At 47.1% G+C, this 17545-nt stretch overlaps 1 protein-coding gene across 1 annotated transcript in view; it reads right to left on the reverse strand.

Annotated features, from left to right (window-relative positions):
- The window catches only part of SERINC5 (serine incorporator 5), a 119580-nt gene extending 112264 nt beyond the window's left edge, over window positions 1–7316 (reverse strand). The window contains exon 1 of the mRNA XM_009208684.3: window positions 7133–7316. Within this exon, the coding sequence (XP_009206948.2) occupies window positions 7133–7159 (27 nt within the window). The 5' untranslated portion in view covers window positions 7160–7316. The remainder of the gene's footprint in view (window positions 1–7132) is intronic.
- Window positions 7317–17545: the final 10229 nt, after the last annotated feature.

Below are 17545 nucleotides of genomic sequence, written 5' to 3' on the forward strand. Positions count from 1 at the left end.
TTTTTTTTTCATTACTTTTGACCTTTTGGGAATAGAAACACACCCAAACCTCTTAACGCAAAAGCTCATTAAGTGACTTTCACACATTCAATGTTAACACCTCTAAAGAAACCATCAAGTTTGAAGGTAGAAGACTATCTACATATGAATGTAAGCCCAGAAAACATTAACAGCTACAAATAAGTGGTGGGTGCATGTTAAAAAAACTTTCTCGGTCACCCCATAATTCTGCAGAAAGAGTGGGATCAAATACAACACTTCCAACATAATCCCAACTTTGCAAAGTAAAATTATAAATAATGGCCAGGCACCGTGGCTCACACCTGTAATACCATCACCTTGTGAGGCTGAGGCGGGCAGATCACCTGGGGTCAGGAGTTCAAGACCAGCCTAGCCAACATGGTGAAACCCCATCTCTACTAAAAACACAAAATTAGCTGGGTGTGGTGGCGGGCACCTGTAATCCCAGTTGCTCAGGAGGCTGAGGCAGGAGAACTGCTTGAACCTCGGAGGCAGAGGTTGCAGTGAGCCAAGATCGCGCCATTGCACTCCAGCCTCGGCAACAAGAGCGAAAACTCCATCTCAAAAATAAATAAATATTAAATATAAGTAACTGAATATAAAGCATCAAAATGTTGTTCTCTCTGGGTAATGATATGTGTGATTTCCCTCTGTTTCACAAATACTCCCCACATTGTTCAAAACAGTATCATCATGGAAAGAATGAATTTTTGTAACTGGATCCCTTCCAGTGGAAGCACCATGTAATATAAATGAAGACCTAACATCTCCAATCACTATAAACAAAGAGCTCAACAGGGGGTTCAGCTAGGTCACAGTAAGAGCTCTGCCTATGAGAAGACAGGAAACATCCTTGCAGTAGCCAGGATTTAATTTCAATGAATCAGATGACCCAGTACTAAGTGGTGCAATCAAGTCTACAAAGCACAAATTCTGTGAGGACTCTCAAAACAAGAGAAGGATCATTACTGAGGAAACATTAATTGAGCGGGGACCTCAAAGTAGAGATCTGGGTTTTACAGTGAAGAAGGAAGGACATTTTGGGGGAAACATCATCATTATTATTATTTTTTTTTTTTGAGACGTTGTCTCACTGTCTTGCCCAAGCTGGAGTAAAGTGCCCTGATCTTGGCTCACGGCAACTTCCGCCTCCCGGGTTCAAGTGATTCTCTTGCCTCAGCCTCCTGAGTAGCTGGAATTACAGGCATATGCCACCACGGCAGGTTAATTTTTGTATTTTTAGTAGAGACAGGGTTTTGCCATGTTGGCCAGGCTGGTCTCGAACTCCGCCCGCCTCGGCCTCCCAAAGTGCTGGGATTATAGGCTTGAGCCACCGTGCCCGGCCTGGAATCATCATTATTGTATGTGGTATGTCATTTATTTTTTAAATAAGTCTTCATGGACTCTGTGTATGTGGGTGTGTGTTTTAAGCTGCATTCTAGGGGCATCAGTTGGCCTGATAAGACGTATTCCAGCAAACATTTAATCAAAGGCCACACTGCTGGCAGACACAGCTGGCCTAATCGCATTTACACCGACCAACCCTTTGTAACTTTTCGCTTTCCTGACTGTTGAGCCACCGCTCACTCCCCTCCTTACTCCCTTATGCTCACTTTAAAAGGCCCAGTCACCTCGGCACAAAACTGAATGGAGCTCAGCTCTTTCCCCTACAGTCAATAGTTATTGAATAAAACATGTTTTTACTGCTTTAACTAATGTCTGGCTTTGTTTATCTTTGACAATGGATAGTCCCTGGTGGCATTCAAGGCTTTGTTAATTAACATAACAGACATTAGAAATGAGTTTTACTAGCCTGGGCAGCAAAGCCAGACCCGTCTCTACAAAATTTTTTAAAAACTGGCCAGGCATGGTAGAACGCACCTGTAGTCCCAGCTACTTAGGAGGCTGAAGTGGAAAGATGGCTTGACCCCAGGAGTTGGAGGCTGCAGTGAGCTATGACTGAACCACTGCACTCCAGCTTGGGCAACAGCCAGATCCCATCTTTACATACATACATACATGTACATACATGCATACATACATACGTACATACATGAATACATACACACATAAATGGGTTTTCATTGAGGAAAATCTTGGTGATCTAGAAATAGGATCTGGCTGGAAATACTGGGCCTGGGCATTCCTGCTTTGCATAAACTGGCTATAAAGATAGAGTGAATAGGGCCGGGCACAGTGGCTCATGCCTGTAATCCCAGCACTTTGGGAGGCAGAAGCGGGTGGATCACCTGAAGTCAGGAGTTCCAGACCAGCCTGGCCAACATGACAAAACCCCATCTCTACCGAAAATGCAAAAATTAGCCAGGTGTGGTGGCAGGTGTCTGTAATCCCAGCTACTCGGAAGGCTGAGGCAGGAGAATCACTTGAACCCGGGAGGCGGAGGTTGCAGTGAGCCAAGATTGTGCCACTGCACTCCAGCCTGGGTGACAGAGTGAGACACTGTCTCAAAAAAAAAAAAAGACAGAGTGAATCTTTACTCAGAATGGCAACCATGGGCTTGATCCTCCTGGTGCAATAATCTTGGCTGCCCACCAACCAGAAGTTAACTGAGTCTTGCCTACCAGAATGTTGGTGCATCTGCCTCAGGTGAACTTTTCAGGCAAGAAGCCTATGAGAGCACCAACAAGGTCAAAGAGCTGGAACATGAGGAAGTCTTAGAACAGGCTGCATCACTGTTCTGTACGTATGCCACTGTCTGTATGTATGACAGAATTTGGTCTGTGACCTTGGTCTTTATGACCTGAATTAGGCATGAGGGAGAAGTTAAACCTCATCCAACCATTAACCACTGGCAGCCAACAATATCTACCAAAACAGCCTGACAGCAGGGTATTCAAAACTGTATTGGGTCCATCTGGAGCAATTATTATTTATTCATATAGGAATAATGAGGAATAGCAGTCTGGTACAAGTCACCCAACTCAAGTTAGATGGGCCAGTATGCAAGGCCTGGCTCTACCATCAGTCAGTTGGTAACATCAGTTCACTTATTTCTCTATACTTTAGGTGACTCACTTGTAAAAGGAGTCCAAGCAGGGGTTTTGTGAGGAATTAATGAATTATAATGTATGTAAAAACAAAGCACATACTGTGGGCTGAAATAAATTTCAGCATTATTATTGTCATACATGCCTATACTTGCCTGCAGTAAGCCCTCCCAATCCCTATTGTCAAACTGCCCTGAAAAGGTTGTCTAGATTTTCCAAGCACACACCTCACTTCCGCTCTGACAGTGCGCACTCATTTTCTTTTTTCTTTTTTTTTTTTTTTGAGACAGCGTCTTACTCTGTTGCTCAGGCTAGGGTGCAGTGGCTCAATATCAGCTCACTGCAACCTGCACCTTCCGCATTCAAGTGATTCTGGTGCCCCAGCCTCCCAAGTAGCTGGGACTACAGGTCGTGTGCCATCATGCCTGGCTAATTTTTGTTTTAGTAGAGACGGGGTTTCACCATGTTGCCCAGGTTGGTCTCGAACTCCTGGCCTCAAGCAATCCACCCGCCTGGCCTCCAGAAGTGCTGGGACGATAGGCAAGAGCCACCACGCCCAGCCAGCACTGTCATTTTCTGTAGCTAACTTCCCCCACACTCCCACCTCCACATAGCCCTTAAGTTAAAGGAGAACAAGGAAGCCCTGTGTTCATTACCTTGTCCCTAGGGGCCTAGCACAGAACTTTGAACCCATAAAGTGTTGAGTGACCACTCCCCTGTAATCTCTACCTTCTTAGCATCCATTAGCCAACACCCTAAGCAAAATCTAAGTGAATATCAGAGTAGATACAAAAATAAAATAAGATGATCTGGATATTATCCTGATGCAGATGGGTAATGGCCACTAGTAAGTTAAGATTTGGGGGGTTCCTCAGAATCTGCCAAATCCTATATTACAGACTTTACACTTATCATCACATGTAATTTTCACAATAACCCTAAGAAGTACCCATTTAACAGTTGAGGTAAAATTAGGTAATAGAGGGTAAGTAACTCATCCAGTCACACCAGTCCTCATTGTCCAGATTTCCAAATTGAAACCCAGGCCTGAGTCCAAAGCCCAGGCTCTTTTATGGGTTACATATTGTTCATGATGGTCCTTAGTTAAAGAAAGTCGTCAAAATGTCTCTCTCCGACCTCAAACTTCTCCCGACTTAAATACCTAATTGGTGACTTGCCATTTCCATTCAATTTATAATAGGCATCCCTAATGTGACAAAGCCAAGAAACTTGGGTTTTCCTCACCAAATGTCCTCTTCCTAGCAGCCTCCTACTTCACCTCAGTAATGCTATCATCATCTACCCAGTGGCTCAGGCCAGACACCGAGTCTGTCTCATTCCCATATCCCACTTCTAATCCTTGCTCAAATCCAGTTCTACCTCTGAAATATACCCAAAGCCAACAATGTCCCACTGTACTCACTCCTACAGTCATAGCCTAAATTAAGGTACCACGCTCTCTCCTCCTGGGACTACAGCAACAGCAGATTGCCAGGATTCGAGCTCCATCAGGAAAGGATTTTTGTTCACTACTGAAGCCTGGAACACTGCTTGCCCCTAAGAGGCAAATACCCACTTGGGTTTTCCTCACCAAATGCTGCATGACCAGCTCAAACTGTTTTCCTCACCTCCACTCTAGCCCCCGTTACAGTCCAGTCTGCACAACACCCCAAGTATCTTCTAAGTGCAAATCAAACCACAGCTCTCCCCTGCTCAAAATGCTCCCACAGCCTCTCACTGCAACCAGAATTAAATCCAAAGTCCAAAGGCAGCTGACAGGCTCTGGCCATTTCTGGTCCTGCTCTTCTCTCTGACCTCATCTAAGACACCCCAGCTACCCTAGACTCCCTTGCCTCTCCTCACTGAGCAGTCTCAACTCCACAGGCATCTTCTCAGACTCCCTCAGCAACCCTCCTCAAGGTTGCTTACCACAGGCCTTCTGACAGGACCAGTACCATATTCATCGTTTCATTGTTTACATGTTTATGAATGATCTCCCCTGCCCAGACACACCATTGAGAGCAGAGATGCTTGTCTGACTTATTACTATATAGCCAGCTCCTGGCACAAGGTAGGTGCCCAAACAAACAAAAGAATTGGTAACTTCTGATGGTGCTGTGAAGTGAGGTTTTGTTTGCTTGCTTTTTTTTTTTTTTTTTAAGACGGAGTTTTGCTCTTTTTGCTCTTGTTGCCCAGGCTGGAGTGCAATGGCATGATCTTGGCTCACCAAAACCTCTGCCTCCCGGGTTCCAGCAATTCTCCTGCCTCAGCGAGTAGCTGGGATTACAGGCATGCGTCATCACAACCGGCTAATTTTGTGTTTTTAGAGAAATGGGGTTTCTCCATGTTGGTCAGGCTGGTCTCAAACTCCTGACCTCAGGTGATCCGACCACCTTGGCCTCCCAAAGTGCTGGGATTACAAGCATGAGCCACTGCGCCTGGCCTGTTTGCTTTTCTTTTAACTTCCTACGGCTCCATCCACAGGAAATCACACTGCACCGAGGCCCACCACAGCGATGCTTCCAGCAGGCCTGGGAAAACAGGGGTTAACTTTGATTTGGTTCTTTCCAAAGTCCTAAGAGGGGAGACTTTAGAAACCTGCCAAAACATCAATAGCAAAATAATTCTTTTACAAAACCCATTTGAATACTGGTAATTACAGAGCCCTAAATTAGGCACTTGGGAATGACGGAAAGAGCCTCAAGGGGACTTCAAGGGACCAGGACAGATGCCCCTAAAGAGCTATAATATAATTACTACATAATAAAAAGTGTTGCATCATATTGGAGAGAAATATCTCAAAACGAGAATAAAAGATTTGCAGAGCTTTCTGAAAACAGTCTTTGCTGGTCCACCTTGTTCTCAAATACCTGGTAAGGTGGGGACCATTCTCATTCTCTTTCTCTCTCTCTCTGCCTGACTCAGGGGAAAAAAATCATTTCATCTCAGTAGTCAAAAGCCTCAATTTCCTCAACTCTGAAAAGACCAGCTTTAATGCATGCCAAGCACAGTATTAGACCTCAAAAACCAAGACAGCTCCACGTGGCCACTCCAAACAGGACAGATAATCTGCCAATATAATCGCCGGTTACAGAAACCCACAGTTTATCCCCTGCATCACTTACAGCTGGCCTCGACTGTGGAAAGGCTCAGTGTCAGCAAGAACACCCCGAACCTGGATGCTCCCCAGAGTCTGATTCGTTCGTGAAAACACTCCATTAAAACTGTACCGAAACGCTGATAATCTACATGTACAGAGAGAAAGGAGCTCCACATCCAGGAGACTCGCCTACTTCGTTTTTTCTAACTCTGCAGAAGGAGTGAAACCAGCTTTACAGGGCTAAGACGTACTAATTCTACACTGATGCAGTAACTTGTAGGAGACATAATGTTTTAAGATATCATAGGTTTAAACAGGCGAGAGTTAAAAAACAGGTTCGAGCAAGTTTATTTGCAAAGAGAGACAGGAAGGCTCGAGCCCTACCCAGGCAGTCGTGCTAGTACCGAGCCAGGGTTGGGTCGGGAAATTCAGGAAGCAGGGCTGAGTTTTCCCTTCGCCCAGACCTGCGCCCGGTAGTTTGGAAGTCAGGCTTCCAGACATTTTCAAAGGTACAGAACCCACGCTCGACTTCGAGATGGCCAAGCGCAACCTGCTTGGGTTGTTTGACCCTAGTTTTTATTCAGGGCATAGCAAAGGGGACGTTGCCTAAACCCACTTTTCTTCCTGATTCATCCGACAGGCAGAGTGGAGAGGGCTACGGAGCTCGGCGCTATTCACCAGTGCCGGGTGCAGGAGGCTACACGTCCCTGAAGCAGTCGGGATCCTCCGCCCGAGCCCTGCACGCCCCGCCCCACGCGGAGTCCCGGAGGCCGGAGGGGAAGACCCCGGGGTAGCCTCTTGGGCTTCCCCCTACCCCTTCCCGCCCGCCCAGGGCACAGGATTTCCCGGACGGCTGAGTGCCGCAGGGCCAGCCCAGGTGACCCACCCGAGCCCTACGTTCGGCAGCGGAACTGGGAGCGCACCCAGGCAGGTCCTCCACGCCTGGTCTTCTGGCCCGGTTCTCCGATCTGACAACCCCCGCGCTGCGCCGGGTCTCGCTCACCTGGCCTGCACAGCACTGAGCTGACATCGCGGCGGCTAACGCCGAGGGCGCGCTCGCTGGCTCCCCGCGCCGCACCGGCTGTCTTGGCTGCCTCGCGCCTCGAGCGCTTGCCTCAGCCTCAGCTCACACTTGCACGCAGATCAGCCTCGGCCAAGCGCCTAGGCGCCGAGGCCTGGGTAAAAACAACCGCGGCCAAGCCCCGCCCCGCCGCCGGCCCCGCCTCAACCGCCTCCAGCCCCGCCCCGCGCCCGCCCCTTCCCGGGCGCCCGGCGGCGAAGCAGGCTCGCCAGGGGCTCGCACTTCCGCTGGCGTCAGGCGGGTGGGCTGCCGCGATCACTTCCCGGTTGGGGCGCCGAGCTCTGGAGGCGGCCGCCAGCCTTCAGGCCGCACGTTCCGGGTCTGGTGCGCGGTCTGGCCGCGCTCGGGCCCTCTCCAAGGAAGGCGCAGCGCCACTCCGCCTTCAGATCCAGAGAAAGAGCTTGTTGCTGACTCTTAAAAGGTTGGAGCCTTAGTAAGCGATTCCTGTCTGTCCTGCACAGACCAGACCGCCGGGTGCTGGTCTGCGCTCTGCCGCGTGCCAACTGGGACAGCCCACCCACGAGATCCTTGTTCGTGAAATCCCTTTCCCTCCCTCATCTGCCAAGAAAACTTTCAACTTTTGAGCTCTCCGCTCCGCCCAAGCTTCCTCGAATCCCTGGGCCCTTGACTGTTCTGCCCTGACGGCATTTTGTGAGAGATCCATTGAGAGCCCTTTCCGTGCTTCCCTAAATAGCGGTACGTTTTCCACCCTCTCCTCCCGCGCTGTCCCAAGGACTCATTTTCCGTCCCTGCCTCGTCACTAAAAAGAGGGTGCCCAATAATTGCTTGTTCCGTACAGAAGGGAGGGAGACCGTCTCTAGGTTTTCTCGAACTCCTGACCTCAGGTGATCCGCCTGCTTCGGCCTCCCAAAGTGCTGGGATTACTGGCGTGAGCCACCCCGCCCTGCCGGAATGAAGATATTTCTGTTAATGCGATTTTTGTGCCAATCCCTTTGCTCTTTCAAATAAACATTACCGTACCCATTTTAGCAGTGAGGCAACTGAAGCCCAGACAGGTTAAATAACTTGCCCAAAGCCTCGCAGCAAAGTTGAAGAAGCAAAACTGGGCCTGGAATCCACTCGTCTAATCCCCTGGCACATGACGCAAGGCTTGACCCTAGATGGACTCGTTTCCAGACAGAGCTTTGGCGAAGGAGTGTCTTGGGCAGCTTAGAAGAAGAGGAAAGGTGAATGGGAACCAGGCCTTGGGTTATCAGCTGCGCAGGGTTTTCCAGCATTTCAGATGCAGGCGTTTAGAGGAAGAGATATAATGGAGCAGGTCCTACTCAGAGCCACGAAAAGGAATGAGGACAGTTGGCTCTAACTCGAAACAAAAATAGGGTAAACCCAATCAGTTAAGCGCAGCAACCTGCTCCGTGGCGTTCTGACTCATCAGAAGCTGAGGTTCTCACCAGGACTTTATAATGAGCTTCGCTGTTTGCTACGGCCGGCCGCGGTCACTTCACTTCAGCCTTACTCCTGGCCTGGGGAAATGGGCTGGGCCCCTAGTAGCTCCGGGTGGGAAGAAGGGTGGAGAGGAAGGAGGGGCGAAAAGGGAAGGCGCGAAATCTACAAATGTTCAAGCCAGCAGGAACTCCGATTCCTCTTTGCCTTTTAGGGAAATTGACTCCAATCGGAACTCGAGGACCTTTCGCAAGAGACCATTGGGTTAGGGGACAGAGCTGGTAATAGAATCCAGGGCTCCCAACTCTGAATCCTGTGCTCTTTTTGCTGCTGAGGCTCAGGCCACAACACCCCAAATTGTGACTGTAGAATACCAAAATATGCTATCCCAAAATACACTTCTTTGCCACATTTCAAGCTGGTTATTCTGAGAAATTGCAGACACGGGAATAGTTCTGAAAAGCTGTCCTTTTGTAAAGCAAATTTACATCTATAAAGGAAGTCCACATAGTAAAAGTATCTGTGTCAGGAAAGCAGCTCCTCAGAGACAACTTTTGTTACCTAAGAGACTTTATCTGCATAACAAGGCAAATTTTTTTTTTTAAAGACAGAGTCTTGCCCTGTTGCCCAGGCTGGAGTGCATTGGCATGATCCCAGTTCACTGCAACCTCTGCCTCCTGGGTTCAAGCGATTATCCTGCCTCAGCCTCTGCAGTAGCTGGGATTACAGGCGCGTGCCACCACGCCCAGCTAATTTTTGTGTTTTTAGTAGAGACGGGGGTTTCACCATGTTGGTCAAGCTGGTCTTGAACTCCTGACCTTGTGATCTGCCCGCCTCAGCCTCCCAAAGTGCTGGAATTACAGGTGTGAGCCACTGCGCGCGGCCACAAGGCAACATTATTTACCATACATTTCCTCTACTAACCCTCCTATAACCTGTGGCGCCTCCCCACTGTCCCCACTGAAGCCCCAAGCCTCTATTTATTTCTAGCTCAGAATGCTATAAGCTTCAATCACCTGGCCCTTCATGTTTTGTGAGATTCCTGTGCTGCCGCCTATGCAGGTAATTAAAATGGTTTTTCTTCTGTTAATCTGTCCTATGTCAATTTAATTTGCAATCCAAGCAAAGAACCTACAAGGGTAGAGGGAAGCCATTTTTCCCTCCCCTGCATTGCTATTTCCATGCCTATCTGAGAGGACTCTGAAATGTGGATGTCTGCCACCTGAAGAAAGAGTCTTAATAACCTGGGGACTTGGCCAGACAGGGTGGCTCACACCTGTCATCTCAGCACTTTCAGAGGCTGAGGTGGGTGGATCACCTGTGGTTAGGAGTTCGAGACGAGCCTGGCCAACATGGCATAACCCTATCTTGACTAAATATACAAAAATTAGCCAGGCGTGGTGGTGGGCACCTGTAATTTCAGGTACTCAGGAGGCTGAGGCAGGAGAATCACTTGAACCCAGGAGGCGGAAATTGCAGTGAGCCGAGATGGTGCCATTGCACCCCAGCCTGGGCAACAAGAGTGAAATTCCATCTCAATAAATAAATAAATGACCTGGGGACTTGTAGCCTCTATTGAAAGGTACCAGAAAAGGGTAAAGCCTGAGTTTTCGAGCCAGGAAGTTGCAAATTCTAACTCTACCAAGAAGTGGCTAGGTGACCTCCAAGCTTCAGTTTCCTCATCTTCAGAACCAAGTTAATAGCGTCAGAGGCATTTGAACCAGAGAGACTCCATCTTGAATAGGGACTGTAAAATAAAGCTGAGACCTGCTGGGCTGTATTCCCAGAAAGTTAAGGCATTCTTAGAGGATGAGATACAAGATACAGGTCACAAAGACCTTGCTGGTAAAACAGGATGTAGTAAAGGAGCCAGCCAAAACCCACCAAAACCAAGATGGCAACCAAAGTGACCTCTGGTAGTGCCCACTGCTCATTATACACTAATTATAATTCATTAGCATGCTAAAGGACACACCCACCAGCACCAGGACAGTTTACAAACATTAGGGAGTTACCCTATATGATCTGAAGGAGGAAGAACCCTCAGTCCTGGGAATTGCCCACCCCTTTCCCGGAAAACTCATGAATAATCCACCCCTTGTTTAGCATATAATCAAGAAATAACTATAAGTATACTTAGTTGAGCAGCCCATGCTGCTACTCGGCCTATGGAGTAGCCATTCTTTATTCCTTTACTTCTCTAATAAACTTTCTTTCACTTTATGTACTTGCCCTGAATTCTTTCTTGCGTGAGGTTCAAGAACCCTCTCTTGGGGACTGGATCAGGACCCCTTTCTGGTAACAATATACTTACTTTCTGTTCAATCACATTTCTACATGGCTGTCCATACTTTGTTGAATGTAAACGTAAGAATGGACATTTTGGCCGGGTGCGCTGGCTCACGCCTGTAATCCCAGCACTTTGGGAGGCCAAGGCGGGCGGATCATGAGGTCAGGAGATTGAGACCATTCTGGCTAGTATGGTGAAACCCTGTCTCTACTAAAAATACAAAAAATTAGCCTGGCACAGTGGCGGGCGCCTGTAGTCACAGCTACTCAGGAGGCTGAGGCAGGAGAATGGCGTGAACCCGGGAGGCAGAGCTTGCAGTGAGCTGAGATCAGGCTCACTGCATTCCAGCCTGGACAACAGAGCGAGACTCTGTCTCAGAAAAAAAAAAGGAAAGGACATTTTTCCTGTATCTTTGGGTCTTCATTCCGAAGGCTTCCCTGGCATGTAAAACTATGCTCAAATAAATTTGTATGCCTTTTCTCCTTTTAATCTGCCTTGTCAGTTGATTTTCAGTGAACATTCAGAGGGTAAAGGGGAAGTTTGCCCTTCACCCCTACAAGGTCAAGCTCAAGATACCAAAAGACATCAGCTGAAAATTCAATCAACTTGCTGAATCACCCACCCCAAGCTTAGGAAGCATGCTTGAACCCATCTGGCCAAGGCTGGCTTTGCTGGCCAAAGGCCAAGGCCAAGGCTCCAACCAAAGCCCAGTCTTCAGTTGCGGCTCCAGCTCCAGTTCCAGCTCCAGCTCAAATTTCCAAGGGTGCCCATGCACACCCACAGAGGCTCTGGAGGAGAGACCTCTGTCTACCAATGGGAGGACGGAAGGACTCGTGTGAGCCCTGGGCTGCCATCTGTTTCTGCATAGAGCTGGTACCCTTCTTTTCTATTTATACAAACAAACATGAGGCAGGATCTGTCCATTTAAAAAAAAAAAAAAAAAAAAGAGGCCAGGCACAGTGGCTCATGCTTATAATCCCAGTACTTTAGGAGGCTTAGGTGGGTGGATCACCTGAGGTTGGGAATTCAAGACCAGCCTGGCCAACATGCTGAAACCTCGTGTCTCCTAAAAATACAAAAATTAGCTGAGAGTGGTGGCACATATCTGTAATCCCAGTTCCTTGGGAGGCTGAGGCACAAGAATCGCTTGAACTCGGGAGGTGGAGGTTGCAGTAAGCGGAGATCACACTACCGCACTCCAGCCTGGGCAACAGCATGAGACTACATCTCAAAAAAAAAAAGAAAAAGAAAATTAAAAAGCAACAATCTATGCAGGCTCATTCCCCATCCCCACTCAAAGTTTTTTCAAAGGAATGTGGCCAGATCTGGAGGTTTACCTGCCTTCTGGCTCCGAGGACTTTGCAGTTACTATTTAAGGTCTGGTTAGTAACTTCCTTTTCATCCGTGGTTGGTTAACAAGAGTAGAGGTAATGCTAGCAGACATAACACAAAACAGTGCCACCTTAATTTTTATTTTAAGTACTCTGCAGACTTTTTCAGGGAAGACTTGATGTTCATAACATGTAGGTAATTTTACAGTCAAGCTCTTTTGATGTGGCTTTTTCAGTAACCAGCAGTAACAGACCTGTTTTAATAAGACTGTAGCTCTTGGCAGACCATGCGAAATATTTCCCCCACAAAAATTTTCTTAAATTAACTGAATTAGCTCCTTTTATACAACATAATTATATATATGTATATATAACATAAATATCTAGCTTATAATTTGCTTTTCTCCCTCCTAAATTTGAAGATTTTTTTGGTAGAGTTCAACGATGAGTTTAAAAACACCACACACTGGCTGGGCGTGGTGGCTCACGCCTGTAATCCCGACACTTTGGAAGGCTTAGGTGGGCGGATCACCTGAGGTCAGGAGTTCAAGACCAGCCTGGCCAATATGGTAAAACCCTGTCTCTACTAAAAATACAAAAATTAGCTGGATATGGTGGCGGGCACCTATAATCCCAGCTACTCAGGAGGTTGAGGCAGGAGAATCGCTTGAACCTGGGAGGCAGAAGTTGCAGTGAGCCAAGATCACAACTTATTACAAATTTAATTTCCAATTATTCTAATTCTCTAAAACATGAGCAACTTTGAAAAAACCTAGTGAAGCATTCTGTTGGTTTTTAAATATAAAAGGACAAATTTCTTTTTTTTTTTTTTTTTTTTTGGGACCCAGGGTCTGGCTCTATGCGCCCAGGCTGGAGTGCAGTGGCGGGATCTCCAGCTCACTGCAAGCTCCGCCTCCCGGGTTCACGCCATTCTCCTGCCTCCAGCCTCGAGTGGCTGGGACTACGAGCGCTGCCACCTGGCCCAGCTATTTTTGTATTTTTTTAGTAGAGGCGGGGTTTCACCGTGTTAGCCAGGATGGTGCAGTCTCCTGACCTCGTGATCCATATCTCGGCCTCCCAAAGTGCTGGGATTACAGGCTTGAGCCACGGCGCCCGGCCTAGGACAAATTTCTTTAATTTTCACTTATAAGGTCTCTAGGAACCTCAGTCTAGTGGATGAAGTTTAATTAATTTCAATTAAAAGTAAACAACAAAGTATTTATTTAGAAACAAATAACTATAAATTTGCAAGCCCTAGGCAAAAAGTAATCAGAGCCCTATAGTGCCCTCACTCCATTTCTCTGATAGCTACACTGTCATTTATTTCTATTAAACTAATATATGCACAGGTTTTTGTTTGTTTTTGTTTTGTTTTGTTTTTTGGGAGACAGGGTCTCTCTCTGTTGCCCAGGCTGGAAGGCTGGAGCGCAGTGACGCCGTTATGGCTCACTACAACCTTTACCTCCCAGGCTCAAGTAATCCTCCCACCTCAGCCTCCCGAGTAGCTGGGACTACAGGTATGCACCACCACAGCCTGGCTAATTTTTGTATTTTTTGTACAAACTGGGTTTCACCATGTTGCCCATGCTGGTCTTGAACTTCTGAGGCCAAGCAATCTACCTGCCTTGGCCTCCCAAAATACGGAGATTACAGGCACGAGCCACTGCACCCAGCATATGCAAAATTTTTTAAATTTTTTTTTTTTTTAAAGTAGCAATGGGGTTTCACCATCTTGGTCAGGCTGGTCTCGAACTACTGACCTCGTGATCTGCCTGCCTTGGCCTCTCAAAGTGCTAGAATTACAGGTGTGGATCACCGTGCCTGGCCCTTTTTTTTTCTTTCTGTTTTTCTTTTTCTTTTTCTTTTCTTTTTTTTTTTGAGACAGAGTCTCATTCTGTTGCCCAGGCTGAGTACATTGGTGCGATCTCAGCTCACTGCAACCTTCGCCTCCCGGGTTCAAGCTTTTCTCATGTCTTAGCCTCCCGAGTAGCTGGGATTACAGGCGCCCACCACCACGCCCAGCTAATTTTTGCATTTTTAGTAGAGACGGGGTTTCACCATGTTGGTCAGGTTGGTCTCGTACTCCTGACCTCAGGTGATCCACCCGCCTTGGCCTCCCAAAGTGCTGGGATTACAGGCATAAGCCACCACGCCTGGCAATTTTTTTAATTTTTAAAGTAAAAATTTTTAACATCAAAATTTTACAAACTGACATTGACATAAAACGTGTCCAAATATTACAAAAAATAAAATGAAAAAATATCCTCTCCAGTCTCCATACCCTACCTTCTAGCCCCTACTCCGGAGGCAACCACTTTCAATTATTTTAACAGTTTTCCCCTATTCACCTCCATATATATATATATATATATATATATATATTTTTTTTTTTTTTTTTTTATGTGATTGTGTTTCGCTGTCTCACTCAGGCTCAGTGCAATGGCGCAATATCGGCTTACTGCAACCTCTGCCTTCCAGGTTCAAGTGATTCTCCTGCCTCAGCCTCCCGAGTAGCTGGGATTACAGGCATGCACTACCATGCCTGGCTAATTTTTTTTTTTTTTTAGACAGAGTCTTGCTCACTTGCCAGGCTGGAGTACAGTGGCACCATCTCGGCTCACTGCAACCTCCGACTCCCTGGTTCAAGTGATTCTCCCACCTCTGCCTCCCGAGTAGCTGGGATTACAGGCACACGCCACCATGCCCAGCTAATGTTTTGTATTTTTAGTAGAAATGGGGTTTCACCATGTTGGCCAGGATGGTCTCGATCTCCTAACCTCGTGATCCGCCCACCTTGGCCTCCCAAAGTGCTGGGATTACAGGCATGAGCCACTGTGCTTAGCCTTTTAGTTTAGTTTAGTTTTGTTTTGGGATCATAGTCTTGCTCTGTCATCCAGGCTGGAGTGTAGTGGTGCGATCTCAACTCACTGCAACCTCCGTTTCCCAAGTTCAAGCAATTCTCTGCCTCAGCCTCCTGAGTAGCTGGGATTATAGGCACCCGCCACCATGCCTGGCTAATTTTTTTGTATTTTTTAGTAGAGACTGGGTTTCACCATCTTGGTCAGGCTGGTCTTGAACTCCTGACCTTGTGATCTGCCCGCCTCAACCTCCCAAAGTGCTGGGGTTATAGGCGTGAGCCACCACACCCAGCCCCAGCTAATATTTTTGTATTTTTAGTAGAGACGGGGTTTCATCATGTTGGCCAGGCTGGTCTCAAAACTCCTGACTTCAAGTGATTCACCCGCCTCAGCCTTCCAAACTGCTGGGAGTACAGGCATGAGCTACGGGGCCTAGCCAATATCCCATTCCCCTTCCCTTTTTTCTTTTTTTCAGTAGAGACAGGGTTTCACCATGTTGACCAGGCTGGTCTCGAACTCCTGACCTCAGGTGATCCGCCTGCCTCAGCCTTCCAAAGTGCTGGGATTACAGGCATGAGCCATTGTGCCTGGCCTCATATTTTCAAATAGTGTTCTTCTGCTGTTATTTCCTGATGTGTGGGCAGTATTTATTTTGCAGTTTCTTTTATGTTCCATTTAGGCTGAATTCTCAACCCACTTCCACCTGCCCCCTTGCCAATCTAATTACATCACAGTTTTCATAAAATCTATCAGCTAACATGTAATTATGTCTAGTAAAAATTATGCATTGCATAGCCACATAGTACACAATATTAGTATTTTTTGTCTACTTTTATTTACCAAATTCATCCCTCCTGTTAGAGGCAATATATTCTAGTGGTTAGGGTTAGAACCCCTGGAGCCGGACTCTGGAATCAAATTTGTTCTTTACCATTTGTTAGGTCTGTAATCTTGAGGAAGTGACTTTATTTCTCTGTACATCAGTTTTTTGTCCTCTATAAAATAAGGAGAGTTCATACATTTATACACAGTGAAGTACAATAGCTTATAGCATGCATTAAGTTATTGGGTTATATATTACTTGAATGGTTTTCTATGTACTTGTTCTTGCTTCTCCACTTGTCCATCTGATCTGATCTGTCATAATCTTTTTTTTTTTTGGAGATGGACTCTCACTCTGTCGCCCAGGCTGGAGTGCAGTAGTGCGATCTCAGCTCACTGCAAGCTCTGCCGCAGCCTCCTGAGTAGCTGGGACTACAGGTGCCCGCCACTACGCCCAGCTAATTTTTGTCTTTTTAGTAGAGATGGGGTTTTACCATACTGGTCTCGAACTTCTGGCCTCAACGAGTGCTGGCTTCTCCCCGCCTCAGCCTCCCAAAGTGCTGGGATTACAGGCGTGAGCCACCATGACTCTTTTTTCATGTCATAATCCTTTTTTTTCCTTCTTCTTTTGAGATGGGGTTTCTCTCTGTCACCTACCTAGGATGGAGTGCGATGGCACAATTTTGGCTCACAGCAGCCTCAACCTCCTGGGCTTGAGCGATCTTCCTGCCTCAGCCTCCTGAGCTTCTAGGACTACAGATGGCTAAATTTTGTAATTTTTGACCAGGCTGGTCTTGAACTCCTGGCCTCAAGTGATCCTCTCACCTCGCCCTCCCAAAGTCCTGGGATTACAGGTGTGAGCCACTGTGCCAGGCCTGTCAAAATCCCTTTTTCCCAGATGATCATCCATGTCAGACAGTCTGTCATTCCACTTTCCCCGAGGGCCCTGTCTTGGTTCCAGAGACCTCTGCACTACTGCAATCTGGATTCCTCCAGGTTGCTGCTGCACTTTCATCCTGGGACTCCCCTTTGCCACTTTCTTCTGCTGCTGTGGTTTTCTGGAGCTGGCGTCCTCCTTCTTGGTTTACTCCCTCATTTTGGTGGAGCATCATATCAGAAGTTTGTGGGCTCCAGAACTCCTGCTTTTAACCCCGTGTGGACTTTCCTTGAAGCTGCCCAACTTAAAATAAAAATCGTTCTTTTTTTTTTTTTTTTTTTTTTTTTGAGACGGAGTTTCGGTCTTATTGCCCAGGCTGGAGTGCAGTGGCGTGATCTCGGCTCACCACAGCCTCCGCCTCCCAGGTTCAAGAGATTCTCCCACCTCAGCCGCCCGAGTAGCTGGGATTACAGGCATGCGCCATCATGCCCAGCTAATTTTGTATTTTTAGTAGAGACGGGGTTTCTCCATGTTGGTCAGGCTGGTCTTGAACTCCCGACCTCAGGTGATCCACCCGCCTCAGCCTCCCAAAGTGCTAGGATTAAAAATTGTTCATTTTTCTTGTTAACATTAATCTCTTAATTTTGCCTTCAATCTACCTTTAATTCCATCACCTCGCCTATTTCCTCTCTTCCAAGCATTTTCAGTTCTTCCTTTCTATTGAATCATTCTCAAGCTACAAACTGGGTCAGA

Source organism: Papio anubis, chromosome 5, assembly GCF_008728515.1.
Source record: "Papio anubis isolate 15944 chromosome 5, Panubis1.0, whole genome shotgun sequence".
NCBI classification, from domain to species: Eukaryota; Metazoa; Chordata; class Mammalia; order Primates; family Cercopithecidae; genus Papio; species Papio anubis.